The sequence below is a fragment of the Perissodus microlepis genome, chromosome 16, assembly GCF_051167445.1.
Source record: "Perissodus microlepis isolate ML-2025 ecotype Zambia chromosome 16, ASM5116744v1, whole genome shotgun sequence".
NCBI lineage: Eukaryota > Metazoa > Chordata > Actinopteri > Cichliformes > Cichlidae > Perissodus > Perissodus microlepis.
In genome coordinates this window covers 20,298,083-20,314,016 of record NC_140476.1, presented here as the reverse complement: position 1 = coordinate 20,314,016, position 15,934 = coordinate 20,298,083, and the positions used below count along the sequence as shown (strand labels likewise).

At 40.8% G+C, this 15,934-nt stretch overlaps 3 protein-coding genes across 3 annotated transcripts in view; 1 reads left to right on the top strand and 2 right to left on the bottom strand.

Moving 5' to 3' along the window:
* The first annotated feature begins 206 nt into the window (after nt 1-206).
* Nucleotides 207-5,880, top strand: LOC146370823 (inosine-uridine preferring nucleoside hydrolase). The gene is made up of 8 exons (XM_084907876.1): nt 207-386; nt 523-583; nt 697-776; nt 931-1,118; nt 2,929-3,111; nt 4,101-4,212; nt 4,620-4,756; nt 4,869-5,880. Exons 1-8 carry the CDS (start codon nt 362-364, stop codon nt 5,214-5,216), a joined length of 1,134 nt encoding a protein of 377 aa, XP_084764002.1. The 5' UTR covers nt 207-361; the 3' UTR covers nt 5,217-5,880.
* On the bottom strand, nt 5,688-8,191 carry coa5 (cytochrome C oxidase assembly factor 5). Its single transcript, XM_084907880.1, has 3 exons — nt 7,861-8,191; nt 6,582-6,665; nt 5,688-6,456 (listed from the first exon to the last, which is right to left on the bottom strand). Exons 1-3 carry the CDS (start codon nt 7,960-7,962, stop codon nt 6,415-6,417), a joined length of 228 nt encoding a protein of 75 aa, XP_084764006.1. The 5' UTR covers nt 7,963-8,191; the 3' UTR covers nt 5,688-6,414.
* A 109-nt stretch (nt 8,192-8,300) lies between these two features.
* The window catches only part of mgat4a (alpha-1,3-mannosyl-glycoprotein 4-beta-N-acetylglucosaminyltransferase A), a 29,514-nt gene continuing 21,880 nt past the window's right edge, over nt 8,301-15,934 (bottom strand). Inside the window, exons 5-16 of the mRNA XM_084907875.1 lie at nt 15,818-15,864; nt 15,566-15,679; nt 14,605-14,680; nt 13,257-13,371; nt 12,650-12,780; nt 12,438-12,545; nt 12,286-12,360; nt 12,044-12,162; nt 11,298-11,376; nt 10,915-10,975; nt 10,696-10,808; nt 8,301-10,601 (exon numbers count right to left, since the gene is read on the bottom strand). Of these exons, the coding sequence (XP_084764001.1) occupies nt 10,575-10,601; nt 10,696-10,808; nt 10,915-10,975; nt 11,298-11,376; nt 12,044-12,162; nt 12,286-12,360; nt 12,438-12,545; nt 12,650-12,780; nt 13,257-13,371; nt 14,605-14,680; nt 15,566-15,679; nt 15,818-15,864 (1,065 nt within the window). The 3' untranslated portion in view covers nt 8,301-10,574. The remainder of the gene's footprint in view (nt 10,602-10,695; nt 10,809-10,914; nt 10,976-11,297; nt 11,377-12,043; nt 12,163-12,285; nt 12,361-12,437; nt 12,546-12,649; nt 12,781-13,256; nt 13,372-14,604; nt 14,681-15,565; nt 15,680-15,817; nt 15,865-15,934) is intronic.

Sequence of the window (15,934 nt, the reverse complement as noted above, 5' to 3'; positions counted from 1 at the left end):
AAAGCTGTAAAAAAAAAATAGTTGCAGTTAGACATGAAAAATCTATGCCCTCCTTCACATTTTCCACGGCCGTCTGGCAGACCGAATTGAACTTGCTGCTGTGCCAGAATAAATTAAATAAATACATAATTAAATAATTTAATTTGTCACTAATTAAATAAAATTTGAAATAAATAAAAAGATAAACTGGGAACCTCCTATCCCGTGCTGCAGAATATCACTCCAGCTCACTGGGTGGCGGTAATCTACCCGATTGTTAGTGTTAACCACCGAAGAAGAACCAGCGGCAGAAGAAGAAGAACCCAGAAGCAGCCCGCCAATTGTCTGTTTGCGTTTCTGTGGGACTTTGTAGCAGTGGCTGATGTTTTGTCGACCTCTGTGGAAAGGTGAGGGATTAACGTGTCGTTACTTTTTCTTGCTGGACTCAAATCAGACTTTGCTTGTTTACGTTTATTTTACCGCGTTTAACTGACTGCTTAGTTTTAGAAAACACAGCATCGATGCTTTATTCTGTCATTTCAGGGACATTTCTTCTGCAAAAAGCGCTTTGTAGGAAGGATTTAAGGAAGCAGTCTTTCCACAGGTTGATTATGAATTTTAATCAGCAGACCATAAAGTAGATGGAATATTAACTTTTGCTACTAGGACAAGGTCCACTGTCCATTCAGCTTTTCCTGTTTTTATTGCTGTTCAAAGGTTGTTTCCAGTTGAACTTGGCCGGTTCCCGTCTATGAGAGTGACCCACTGCAGGTTATCCTTCTGTCACACTGCTGCAGGTAATGATGTGAAAATAGCATACGTTTCTGTTTCATATCAGGTTCACTGACTGAGATGGTGTAGCTGATTCCTGCCCTCTTTATCATAGTGCAAAGACCGTGTTCTTTCAGCTTAGTTTAACCAGACACTTGGATAACTGTGTTCTTACCGCAGGGTCCAGGATGAGGAAGAAGCTGCTGTTGGATGTGGACTGTGGCGTGGACGATGCTCAGGCCATCATGATGGCCCTGGCTGCCCCCAATGTGCAGATCTTGGGCATTACCTGTGTGCATGGAAACACCTCAGTGGAGAATGTGTGTAAAAACGCACTGCGAGTCCTGCAAGCCTGCAGTCACCTCGAGGTAGGATGCTCTGTAGTTGCACACTCGTGTTAAACACAACAAAGTAGCGTGACATTGTTGGAATTTCCTGGCCTCATGTGATAAGCGAGGTTGCATTTTATAGAATTGTCTAACAATGAGGAGTTGTTCCTTATGCCACATGACCCGATGCAGAAAGTGGACAGTTTGAAGGAGTTGGCTTTAGCTCTCTAGTTTTGTCCAAATTCTCTGAAAATGAAATCAAGCATCTCACATATTACAGTTATTATATTAAACCAGCTACTGCTTGGAAACAATTGGGCAAAGTTAAACACAAAGCACCTCGTCTCACTTAGAGGAATATTTTTGTTAATTCAGATTTGTCAAAGTGGTCAATTGTGGACATTTACTTAGTTTTTTATGCATGTAATCATAACATGAATAAAGAGAAATGAGCGCACAAGTTACAGGATTTATGTTCATCCATTTCTCAAGTTAATCCTTCCACATGGAGATGTACCTTTGTACTTTTTTCCAAACATACAAACCGGAAGACTGCCAGTTTAGGCCGCTTCAAAAAGGCTTAAGGATAAATGAGTAACATAAATCAGATGTTTTATTAATCCTCTTTACCTTGGAGGATGTACCAGGCTGTATCTGTTATTAAAATACACACAGCATGGAGAGCATAGTGCTCTCAGTGGTGAGCCCACCTTTATTTTTATTGCCTTTTTATTGCTCCTTTATGCTGTTTTTTTTTTTTTTGTTTTTTTTAATATATATAATCAAATGCTTTAATTAGAAATTTTATTTGAATTTCCCTTTGGGAGAAATAAATATTTTTATCTATCCTTCTATCTATGTTAGGTTGAGCTCTGTAGTCGCCTCTCCCTCATCTGCTTCTGGTCACTCTGAATACTTTCAGCTTTGTGTTTCTAGGAGAAAGAAGAACAGAATATATTCAGATGTTACTCCAGAGATAATTATTTTGGTTTTATTGATATACAAAGCTGAGAGGGCTTTTCCTCGTGATCAGCACTAACTAGCTTCCCTGCTAAAGTAAACCAATACTGTTCTTATTATGTTTACCACAGAATGACCATTGTCAGAAGGTGGAAGGTTCCTGATGGCAGGAAGGTCACTCACAGCACTGTTTTACCTCTGCTGAGAGGGATAAATCTGAAAATTAGGCAACTTGATTTTACACAATTTTTTTTCTTTCTAAGTGTTTGCTATGTAACATTCACACACATTCATTCTAGCAAATTGGGGTTGGTATCCTGCCCAAGGATATTTGGCACACAAACCTTCTAATGAGCAGATGACCTGCTCTACCACCCGAGCTACAGCCACCCCAATTCACATGCACACAGAAGGTGTAATAAACTCTAAACACTTCTTGAAATTCACGTAAGTTTCATAATTGACTAATCTGATTTGCTCCCCCGTTTACAACCTTGTTTACGAGCCACTCTGACCTCTCAGGTCATCAGCAGATTGTTTAACTGTTCCCAGAATGAAATCTAAGTGTGCTGAAGGTGCTTTCAGTTAGTGTGTTCCAGCTCTTTGTAACAAGCTGCTGACCTGAGATCAATTACATCTGTGCTAACACACAGAAACAGACTCAAAAGCTTTTTATATTTAAACCTCTGTGTTCAGCACATTGAGTTTGAACATAATGAAATGTGTTCTATAAATAAAAATGCCATTGCTGCTCAGTGGCAGTATGTTCTAGCTTGAAACAGAAGTCTTAATGTTACAGTTGCCTAAAAGCTGAAGTTGGTTTGGGAATGCTGATGGAATAAAAGCAGGGATGAATTATAACCGGTTCTGCGTTTGCATGTTTCTGCAGATTCCAGTGTTTAAAGGCGCTGCTATGCCGATCCTCGGCGACAGCGGCATCAGCTCGGGGCACTTCCACGGGAAGGATGGCCTGGGTGACGCTCCTGACTCCAAGGCTCCCGGTTTGGAGCTTGTTCAGAAGGAAAACGCTGCGATTGCTATGATCAGGATTGTAAACGAGAACCCAGGAGAGGTGAGGAATGTGTGAGTGATAGACCCTCAGAATGAGATTGTGATATTTTCCATATTTCTCCTGTAAGTTGCTGTCAAATATGACAGTCTGTCTTAGGGCTGTGCGATATGACCAAAATCTCATATCCCGATATAAGACATCTATCGTCCAGATAAATCACAAAAATGTAACATTTTCTGTAAATTCTGTGAATCTCGGGCAGCTCGACTTGCATGAAGTTTTTCCAGCTGCGCTTCATGTAGCTGGAGTCGAGTGCTTTAACCGATGCATGAAACGATACATTTTTAGACATAAGTTGTAACGGCCGCCGTTTTCTTTGTCAGTATTTATTACACGGCGTGCTGCGGGGAAAAGCCTGTTCTAACGTTTGAGTCTAAGGTTTATTTTTTAGCACTTGGCGGCTTTTTTACTTCTCATCCGTAAACAATCTGCTCTTTCACGTGATTCAGTTTATTTTGAAAAATCTCAACAGGATCTTGAGCTTTATTGTGAAAGGTTTTTGTGGAACATAAACAAGCGGACACGCGATGGTGTTACCGTCGTTGTTGCTAACGACAACGCATAAAAACAGGCGCTTGTCTGTAGTGTGGTTATATTAAATATAAGAGAAAGAGAGAACTTTAAGAAATTAATATAGCCACTACAGTGACCATCAAAACGACGAAAAAATATTGCCGTAAACAGTTTATTTTGCGACACCACGAAACAAACGATAGCGTAAAATGAAACGATAGACGTTTTTATATTGTCATCCGATATATATATCGTTATATCGAACAGCCCTAGTCTGTCTTGCTCTCTGAGATGTCTGGGCTCCTCTCATCATGTGCGCTAGGGAAAGTAAACACATGACGTCGCTATGTCAGCAATAAATGTCATTAATATCACAGTGACATTTTCTTTATCACGTAAAAGGTTCTGGTGGAAAGCTCTCTGTGCTTCCACGAGTGCGCTTTTTGCAAAATTTTAATCCACGTGTCTTCTCCCAGGTATCTCTGGTTGCCACGGCACCCCTCACCAACTTGGCTCTGGCTGTGAAGATGGATCCATCTCTGCCAAGCAAACTCAAGGGCCTCTACATCATGGGAGGCAACACTGAATGTCAGTAAAACACTGTCGCTTCATAAGTCTACATAGGGCCAGAGGATATAAACTGTTTAGGAAGAAACACAGGTTAGAATGAATTCTATGGTGTTTCCAGACAGACGTGACTAAATAACCAGTGAACCCATTCTAACAGCAGAAACAATTATTTAATTGATGGAACATTTAAGTCGTTAGCTGTTGCTTTTCATTACCAAACTTTATGAAGTTTTCCAAGTATTGCTTTCCACCCTTTCAGTTTAAATTAAATCTCAAAACAAAACAAGGTAATTGGATTTATCAGTAACATTTTGTTTACAACATAGTCCATCAAATATCAACTGGTAATTTATTTATTTTTCACCAGAATTGTAATCTTTGTCTGTGTGGGGTTCTCATTATTGTCTCTACCCTGTGTAATCCAGCTCGAGGGAACACCACAGTGTGTGGGGAGTTTAATTTTGCTGTGGATCCAGAAGCTGCATACATCGTGCTTAAAGAGTACCGCTGTCCCACCTACTTGGCCGGCTGGGAGTTCACCTGCTACAACAAGTTAACCTGGGTAATGCCTGTGTTTACATGTTTTAGCGTTTAGAAGTAGATTCATGCTACATGTTTGTCGTCAAGCGACCAAAACAAAACAAAAACACTTTTCTCTGCTCACACTTCAACAGGAGTTCTGCGATGAATGGTTGGCGCAGAACACCAGTAAAGCTCGCTTCATGAAGAAGATCTTCCACCACAGCTACCAGGCGGCGCAGACTGAACGCTTGCAGAAAGAGTGCGTCGCCGGTTCGGGTTTCATTTCCTGCGACTCATATGCAGTGGCTGCCGCCATAGATGATTCGTTCATCATAGAAAGCGACCAATACCCAGTCAGCGTGGAGCTGTCAGGCACGCACACCAGGGGCATGATGATAGTGGACACTGTGGGTTTCCTGAAGGATGCTCGCGAGGTTTGTCTCATGAGGAAGGTGGACTTGGAGAAGTTTAAGCAGATGATGATGGCAGCTTTACAATAATATTTAAATTGGCCAAAAGCGGCACCTTTACAGGTTTGTTTTTATGGGGCGGGTAACATGGACGTCCAGGTTTGTGAATGCGATGATTGAGGTTCCAAGTCCCTGTTCGAGTATTAAAATTGACGTAATTTCCTTAGGGATTAATAAAGTATTCTAATCAAACCACCAGTCTTCCATTAGTCGATGATTTGCTCAGCTACAGTCATGCCTTCATATGGAAGAAGAGTTGCGTGGCATGTAAAACACCCATTATTATGTGAAGGAATGCGGAGCCTAAAATAAAGAGCCCTGCTTAACAGAAAGTTTATAATCACTTGTGATCGGCCAGATCTCCCGCTAGGATTTTAGAAAGCCTTTATATTTCCTTCATAATTACTGTGATGGACAAGTGTTGTAGTTTTGCTACTGAAACAGACACATCCCATGATATCGATGCTCAGAGTTAATAAGAAGGAAAAAAAAGGTCTTGAATAAAAATCAGACTTATCTTTATTTAATGACACTGAATTTGAGCTCACTCTTAAATGGACTCAAAAATGAAGAGTTTTGAGCCACATCTGTTTTTTGTTTGTTTTTTTTTAATTATAGTCTAATTCTGAAGGCGTTGAACTGACTTTAATTGTGGAATGACCCAACTGTGAAGGTACATGGGGGGGGGGGGACATGAAGAACTTGATTTGCTTGTTCTGTGACTGAAGAAACTGTAACAAGTGAGATATTAAACTTCTTGCAATGGTGGTCATAAGTCAGCACCCTGCATAGAGCAGAAACTGCAAGCTACACCTGGGAACTGACTAACATAGCACTACCTCTCTGTAGGACACCTCATTTGTATAATGTTTATACTGTAGACAAGTTTGCTATCAATCAGAAGTTCAATATAATGTTTTGAAACAAAATCTTGTCCATTGTAATCATTAATTTATCACAAGTGTTTGCATTTCCTTAAACACACACTCATCCAACATTTTTCTCCCAAGAAATAAAAACTCCCATCGATCAGAAGAGTTGTACAGGTTTTGTCCCCGGTCCTGCACTTCGCTTGATTAGTCGGTAATCCTGTTTTCAGTGCGTCACCAACTTTCTCAACACATGTCCACAGCAGGTATTTGTAACGCTGGAACATTCCCTGGACATCAATGCACGTACTCAGAGCTGCTTGAACCCTAAAAAGATGCATCAGATTTCGCCTGGTTCCTCATTCTCCTTTCCTTCCTCTGAATCTCGACCTCGCGTCCAGCTGTAAACAGATGAGAGCTTGGTTACGTTTTTTTTTGTTTTGTTTTTTAACTGCACAATAAGCCCCTATAAGAAATTAGAAAGCTCTCTGTTTTAATGACTAGTTGACTGTTTCCTAAAACTCACCATTGACCTCTTGCACTCAAAGAAGGATGTCTGCAGGGCTTTGCAGTGGCCTTCCTTTAGACACTCACTGGGTTTCTTTCCCTCCTGAAAAAATAAGAAACCACTTCATACACTGGGCCCTTCCCATTAGTAAAATGTGCATTATATCCACACTGTATATAAACACAAGTATAACTGGCATCGGTGACATACCATTAAACACTGGATCCTCTTTACTCATATAAGAGTGGACAGGATCACCACCTGTTTTTTTCATATAACCTCACAGTGATAAAAATTTTCTTTCACTTTGTGAGCTTTCTTTTTTGATGATACTTGCTATGGAAGGAGTTACCCCGGCCTCAGGGAAAGATTCCTGTGAGGATTCTTGGAGTCATTTCTGACCAAATATGTAGGACTGCTTTCTTTCATCTGCACAATATCTCTAAAATTAAAAGTATCCTGTCTCAGGGTGCATTTATTATTTATAGGCTGGACTGCTGTCATTTATTATTATCAAGCTGTCCTAAAAATTCCCTGAAAAGCTTTCAGTTAATCCCTGCTGCAGCGAGGGTACTGTCAGGGACTAGGAAGAGACGATATTCCTCCCATATTGGCTTCTCTTCATTGGCTCCCCGTTAAATCCTTCTCACACAGAAAGTCTTGAATCGCTTGGCTCTCAGACTGTTAATTTACTTGTGATTACAGGTATTTTTAAAAGTAGAATGGGAGGCAGAGCCTGCAGGCTTTCTGATCCTGTTTACCCAAGTCTTTCGCTATTCCACGACCTCATGGTGTTTTCTATCAAGGTCAAGAAAAAGACGAAGTAGTTGTTATTTATTTATTATATTCGACCACAGCTCCGGTCAGTTAAAGGCACAAAAAACAAGCAAACATGTATTTTGCGGAGACTGCGCCGACTTGGCTAATGTGGTGCTGCTAATTCTTGTTATTGGCAACATTTGACAACCCAGCGAAATGACGATCGTATGACAGGTGTAAGTTTTAAGGTAAACAAGTGTCGCCAATCGACAGAAAGAAGGACAACTAATAATAATCTCGGGTAATATGTAATTCATATAGTTTCTAGCAGCTGTTAAACTAAAGCACTGTCTATGGGCTGTACTCTGGGACAGTGGGTAGGCTACAAAGCATGGCTAACCTCAGAAATCTTTCACAAATATTTCTTTCCCGCGCTTTATTTATGGATCTGACTGTCTCCAGATTGTCTTTTAGGTGTAACAGAATTGATTGCTTTGGGTTTAAGCTAAGCAACCTCAGCTAGGGTACATTAACTTACCTTAACAACACAGTCGTGCTGAAGGAGACATGCCTTAAAGTCTTCTCTGATGCCTGCGCATGCTCTGTTATCCTCCTCTTTGTCTTCGTAATATTTCGGCATTGTTCGGAATTCAATTTAACACCAGTTATCGCCGTACTAGTAAACTAACAAGTGAGAAAAAGCAGCTAGTTCACAGCACTAAAACCGACGTTATTATGAAAGCTGTAAGCTACCATCTTTCTGAAATGGCATGATGGGGAAACGGAAGTACTCAGCTATGCATGCTGGGAACGATTGTAGTTTTCCTTGTATGTTTTGTATTCATCAACTTGCGAAAAGTTAACACGCTGGACTTTTAGGTCTTATTTGCAAAGTTTTCAATGTCTTTAATTAAACCCGGTGATGCAGATGACATGAATAATGCAAGTAGAACAAAATCAACACAAAATGGCCATGGCTCGTAACAACCTTTAGCATTTATTTGGGAAGATGTCCAATGAAAAATGATGTAAGTCAGGCATACACATGTACACGATGAAGGCACATGAACTGATGGGTGTTTGGGGGTGGACGGCAGCTGTGAAGCAACACTCCTTTCCTGTTTGCCTTCTACTTTCTACAAATGCAGGAAAGAGCGGGGTCCTAAGGATCAAATGACCGTTTCATGCCGTTTACATGCATTCAGTTTGTTTAAATATGGATGCAGCAAACTCTCAAAACAGCAACTTGAGTTGCATTTTCTCCCATCTCCTCTGTAAATGTGAAGAATGTACCACTTTTCTTTAGTCAGCTCAAGTTTGATCAGGGGGCAGAGGAGCCTGCTATGACCCAAAAGGCATTTTTTAATGAATTACAAATAATAATAATGCACATGAACAAGCGTGATTAGTTAATTAAAAAATATTCATATTGAGTCCACCAAAAGGCACTTCACTACCCCCTTGAAAAAACCCCTTTTAACAAGTAAAAATGAGTGAAGTTCCACTTTAAAACAGCTACAAATACAAGTTGATTTCTAGAAACTATCAGAGAGGCAAGAGGAAGTAATAGAGAGACATAAATTGTTACTGTATTTATATATACAATCAGTGGCACTCTCCACAATTATCAGTAGTCATAATATTATGTCCAATCAAAAAAAACTGACACATGACTGGACAAACGAATTGCAATGTGGAGGAAAAAAAAAAACGTGGGAAAAATGGAAAACTGGGTACAGCGATGAAGGCTAAGATTGTAACAAAGAAAGCAGTGCAAATCACGCCGTTTCAGATGGTCATCTGGCACAAACCCTGCTCATTTACCACTTTCAGCATAACACACAATTATTGTCGTTGACATCCAATCACTAATTGGACTGTGTGGGTTCAAAATATTCAAAACATTAGTATATCCAGCAATTGACGTGTAGGCAAACGTGAGCGGGAATAACGTTAAATACTTTCAAGGGACCAACATATAAGGCACATATTACCAATTTCGACCCACACCTACAGCTTTGTTCAGCAGATTACCTACGATCAAGGTTTTTTTTTATCAGTTCCAATAAATTAGTTATGACATTTTGCGTCAAAAGGAGAGAAACAATAAGAAACTGAACCAAGCTATTTGTACTGACAGAGAAAGCAACTGCAAGTAGCTGTTATAATGAAAATAATATGTACAATAGCATTTAGAAAAGAAAAGAAAAACGCACAAAAGTACACAAAGACACAGACTCTGAACTACCATAAACATCTCTTGATAGAATAAAAATATATTTTACCTCTTGTACAAATTAAAGATTTATTTCAAATAAATTAAATCACCTTCATAGATCGTCAGTTGTAGCTGTAATAATATATCAATATAACAATATATTCCTTCAGGAAAATGGTGCCAAGGCAATGTCCGATTGATTTCCTATAAATGGACACTGAGGTCATACACGGCCTGTCAGATAAGAGGTGTTGGTATTCATTGTCTTCATGGAGTAGGGTAGTTACCACTGATACTGGCATGTGGTCAAAGGTGTCACCGTCTGGTTACAGGCAGGATCTTTTTAACGGTAAGCTCATCCTGAGTATGTGTTTCAGGATAAGCTGAGCATTTAAATGGAACCCACACCTTTCTAGATGGAAACATTTTTTTCTAATGTTTGGGCTGGTGTTGATCTGGAGCTCCGTCATCTCTGCAGAGAACAGAGAGCAACTGGCCACTAGTGATGACAACATTCTTGATCATGGCAGGCTTCGCTGAGGCGATAGTGACAGTGCAATGCCCCAGCTCGCCCAAAAGGTGGCAGCATTGAGTAACTGAAGGATTTGGCAGCATCTACACCAGTGGCCAGGTGACCGGTTCTCCCCCAGATGCTTGATTAATTTGTCCCAGTATTTTTTTTCTGATTGTTTTAAAAGCTGCTTAACAACAGAGCATGGATCAGAAGTCCTCACACACTCCGCTGTTGTTTGTCAGACAGTAGTATTCACATTCTCACAAATAAACGAAGAGCAAAAGAGTGAGGGAGAGAAGAACGAAGAAGGGGAGAAACAGACTGATGAGAAGCAAAAATAACAAAGTATATTAGGGAGAGCGGGGGACAAACAGGTGGCGTTCGTCAAACAAGCTCGGACGAGCAACTCTAAGCCCTAATGACTTCACTGCTGGTCGCTAGGTGCCAGGGGCCCTGCATAAGCAGGCTAGGGGGGCTTTGTTCCCCAGGGGCCATCACTCACGTAGGCCCTCAGGACCGTTCAGCTTGTTACCCTTTTTATATGTATCTGTGGGGAAACGGGTACAACCATGGAGTTAGTGCATTGATATTCATTGTTTATTGTGCAACACATCAACAGATGGCAAGTGTGATTGGCTTACTTCACTGAGAATGGCCCACACAGCAGAGTCCTTGAGAACCGAAAGTCGGAGCGCAACAACAGGATTCAGCGAAGGATCTACAGCCCCTTCAGCCACACCCTTTTCAAACTGACCTGTGTGTTTAAATAAACAGGCACACCTCAAAACTTGTAAGCGATCAGAGAGGCAAAAAAGATGTTAAATTTAAACAGCATGTAGCAATTCATTACATTCACATACCGATCCTATAAAAGCGATCTTCAGTTCGCTTGTACTTGTCTTTGGTCTGAAGTCCACTTTCCTAACATAAGAGGGCAACAACAGATGGACACAGAAATGAAATGAAATAAAACACTCATCTTATAATCTTAATGATGACTCTCATTTGAGCTGCATTCAAAGACATGCTGGCAACAGTTCTCAAAGCGTGGTGCACAGTGTCAGAATGAATCACCTCTGGAAGAGTATGCGATTCTGTCACACTCACATTCCTGTCAATAATCAATACCCCCACGTCCCTCAGAGCAGCCATTCGATATAATCTAATCAGAGCCATTCACACACCGCACCAGAGAAAGGTGGCAGACGTGTGTAAGAGTCTGTGTGTGTGGGTGTTTTCATACCGAGACGGGCAGTATTTCCACTGTGGTGTTCTCGATCTTGTCCCCTGGGTGCTCCTGGTTACCGCTGCGAAACAGGAACCTGCCAGTCAAATCAAGCACATGTTTTAGCGCCGTCATTCATGGATAAGCATCCCTGCACTTTCTTTCTCCCCAATGGTACCAGCCACACAGATGCACACAGTCTGTCAAATTGGAGCTGGGAGCCAAGACGGCTGAATTTGGGTATGCAAAAGTACACAAACCCGCTGCACGCTATATCTGAGCTGAGACATCAACTGGGTACAACACCAGCTTGGTTAAAATGTCCAGGCTGGTGTTTCTTAGATTTCATATTCAAGCCATTACTATTATTTTTAAATACTATAAAATGCAATATTTCTGTCTGCTCTGCTTAAACCTGCCAGTATAGTTATTAGCTCCTTGTTCCCTTCCTACCCTCACTCCACAGAGAGTAGGAAGCCGGCCTGAGAATGCTTAATTTAGAGTACTCTCATTAGCTCATCCCGTTCCCTGGATTTGCACTGCACAGAAAGCACAAAAGCTAAATCTGAATAAACACTATCTCTAAACTTGATCTCTAACCTTGGGGTCAAGGTCATTTTTATTAGATGCACCTATGGTATTAATTTGAAACTTGAAAAGTATGACACCTTGTTCGAGTTATCGCAAATTTGGATGTCCACGTGGCTTGCCTGTTGGGGCGATAAGGGGTAAAAACCACACAAATAAAGCAGCTCTTTATTTACCTCTCTATGCTAACAGGCCTGTCAAATTTGAACAGGATATAGTCTCCAGCAGTAGGAGTGATGGCCCAGAAGAAATCCTCCCCTAGATACGTCTTCTCCAACGTGTGACCCTGATAAACCTGAAAGAGACACGCTCTTTTATTCCTCACATCATTTTGCATATAGCTAATTATATTTTTATCTGTAATTATTACTAATAACTATACAATGAATACAAAGGTACCAAAACTCCAGAGTGATACCTTCATTGAAGTGGAGACCTCAGCAGGTGGGTTAACATGCATCTTGTGCAGAAGGGGCTTCAGGAAGTCCTTGTCCTACACAAAGAGGAAACAAATGTTTCTACACAGGAAGACATTTCAACTGCTGTGGAAAATAAACACCCGTGACTCACTGTAAGTTTCTGAATCTTTCCAGCGAGAGAGGAATGGAGCCCCACGTGCTGAAATAGGGAAGGTCTAAACCGTACACGAAGGCTGGACTTCTGCCTCTCACAGTGTTTCTGGGGGGGGGGGGGGAAAGAGAGTGGCAGGAGAACAATGGTAAGACCTATTTTTGCTAGACTATTTCTCTCATTCATACAAGTAGTAGAAGTAGAATGCATACCGCATCTTTTTCAGGATTGCAGACTTTGACCCACAGAATATGGTCCAGCAGCCAGTCGATGGGCTTCTCTTTGTAGAACATAAAAATGAACTCAACAATAAGGTTCAAGTCTGGAGCCTGGAACATTTTTCCTGTAGGAAACAAGTTTATAGACATTCATTGATCCTCCACAGAAGCTCATTAGCAACAAATTATCTGCACCAAGATGATTAAAGCATGAAAAGGGCTCAGGGGACTTTCTGGTACAGAGTAAACAAGAGAAAAACAGAGCAAATCAACAGGAATTAATACAGCAAGAAAGTGAAAATACTGTTTTGGAAACCTCAATTCTCTAAAAATCTTAAAAGGCATGCAACATGAGCTAAAGACGTACCCACTCCTCATTTACTTTTGTTTTTTCCTGCTTATTGCAACTACCTAATTTCCATAGTGATCAATATCATTTTCCTCTTTCTTTACTGGCTGCTCCCAATGTGCGTCATTTCATTTCACTGTTGTCATAATCAAGTGCTACAGGATGGAAATGCCTTATCACAAATGTGTTTTTGCTGACTGTGCTTTGTTTTGACAGAACACTGGTGGATGCTCAGTGCTTAATGCGTAGTACCAATGAAGCCAAGCTGAGAGAACTCCAGGATCATCCAGTCTTCTGAAGACAGCTGTAGGGCAAAGTTCTTCATGGTGGCAAAGTAGTTGGGCTTGGCCACAATGTCATCCTCCAGCTAAACAAACACACACAGGAAAATCAGACTGTGAAACAGAAGAAACCCTTAAAGTTTAAGGCTTTAATTGTGGCATAGAGGGTGAGTAGTAGGAGGGAGACTCTTCTATTTTCACACAAGCACAGCTCTCTGAGCTCAGTTAAGAAACACTTCTGAGTTTGCGCACTAAACTAGAGTAGCGCGACGCTATGCTAGGCAGTACCTTTTGCCTTCAGGTGAGAGCACAGTATGGAAATGACACATCGCACAAAGAAGACAGAAAGATAAAAGATCACAGCAGTTACATTCAGTTTTGAATGGCTTGTATAAGAATTTCAAATCCCATATGTGACATCTACTTTAACTTCAGGGCTGCAGAAAAGAGGATCAGCCTACTAAGTAAACCTAGCTACAACAATAAACCATAGTGCCTCTGAAAAATGACCTGGTTTTCATTGATAAAAGAAAACCTGTTTCCTTACTATGCATGAAAACAGGCTTTCACAATTGCAAAAAATACATCGCAGTCCATCCAAAACTGGGAACTGAGTGTGTAACATTTTGCATAGTCAGCCTAAATTGTTAAGCACAGTACATTTCCAGTGTGATACATGTTTGCCTTGGTGCACCCTGTCATTCGCTCTGCTTCAGTTCTTATCTATGAGCTATAGCATGCTAGTAGGATTAACTGTTAAATCTGGGCAGACACCATCCAATTTTAATTACGCACTACACGTTTTAATCGGCCTCCCTGTAAGGCCAGAGCCGGAGTCTTTTCTGCTGGCAACAAACCAACAATGACGTGGAGCTCAGAGTGGAAGTGAAAGAGGTCAAAGGCTTACACAGAAATTCCAATAAAGTTTATTCAACCAAGATGACTGTGTCCTCAGTGTTGCCATAGCAGAGAAAAGGAGAAAGTTTAGTCTTGGAAGTCGATAAAATAGAATAATTTTAAAAGGACTTTCAGAGCATGTAAAGCCCCAATTTTGATTCTAAAGCCCAAACTGGACTGTTGGATAAAACAGATAATCAAAGGTCAATATGAATATGTTGCACTGTTCTTCTTGATGAACTTTTTTTTAATATTTCTATTTTTAATGTTTAATAAAAACAATGAAGATCAGACAGGAAAGTAGAGAGGGACATGTAGCGAAAGGCCCTGGGTTCGAATCCAGGCCGAACCAGTAACAAACCAATACCAGAACTGAACAAAGTGTGTGCTCAGCTTTACATGCTACTGCACCAAAGACATACCTGGACATAATAAACTCCTTTGCTTACAGCATACATCATGAGGAAAGAATAATCCAGGTTCTGCTTTGTACGCCATCTAAAAAAACATTTAAAACAAACAAACAGATTATTGTATTTTCTTCTCAGGAATATTATATATGTGCACGGAGCATGTCAGACACTTTGCTTTACATGCAGAAAGCAAAGCTGTAGTCCCGGCTATACACAAAGTTGCAGCAGCAGACTCTGAATAATTGATGAACCAAACTGTCACACTAATTGTTTGATCTACATGGTGTTGCAGATTGACTGAAGGCAGCAGGTGTTCTTGTGTGGGAGGTGCCTCAGGGTGCACATGCACTGTCACATATACATACACATACACATACTATTAATAAAAAGATCAAGAGAAGATACAAGCTGAGGGCATGGATGCACACTCACACAGAAAATAAGAAGTAATATACAACACACCACAGCGACCATGTTCAACAACGCACTGTACTATTTATATCCCCATCAGAAGCATCAGTGCTAACAAACACCCACAAATGAACATAACACACAGTCCTATTATTCGAGTGTGTATTGTAAGTCTTCACAAGTGTTGGCTCAAACTGCACCATGAACAGATTTTTAATGAAGCCAGTTGTTAGCCTACTACAAAGCGAAGATAAGTAGGGAGGATAACAAGAGCTGAACACTACAGAGAGACAGAGGCAGAGGGTGCTGCTGCTGATGACCTTGATCTGACTTTGAGAAATGTCTGTGGAATACTAAGTACCTACGCAACCTACCTAAAAGCTCTCGCCTGCTCTCTCCCCTCCTACTTTCCCCTGACTCATCCTTTATAGTTTTTCTGCAATCCTCATCACAGCTCTGCCCTATTTCATTCTCCCAGGGCTGATTTCTCCACCGTTTCCATAGAAATTTCTATCACATTTTTTGCCCTCATTCAGTGTCACAGCTCTGACTTCCATACCTGACTCTCTCTTTGGAGTCTCCAAAAGTCTCTTTGAGGTTGTTGAGATCGGGGTAATAGGAAGCTGGTGGGGAGATCACCTCCAGCAAGCCTGAGCTCAGCTCTGTAGAAAACCTGGGGAATGAAGTCCATTTGTGACATCAAATATGGGACACACACACACGCATTTACAGTCTTTTCAGTCCTTAACAATATTTATACTTTTTTGTTTATACCCATCAAAAAAAAAAAAAAGCAGAAAAATATACTCACTCTTTCTCCAAGCCAGCAACCACGCTGTGAACGTATTCCAGGTCAGTCTGGATCGATCGTAGCATAAAGACATATCAGACACAGAGACCTTTTAGAATCATTTTTCTTTCACTGTGC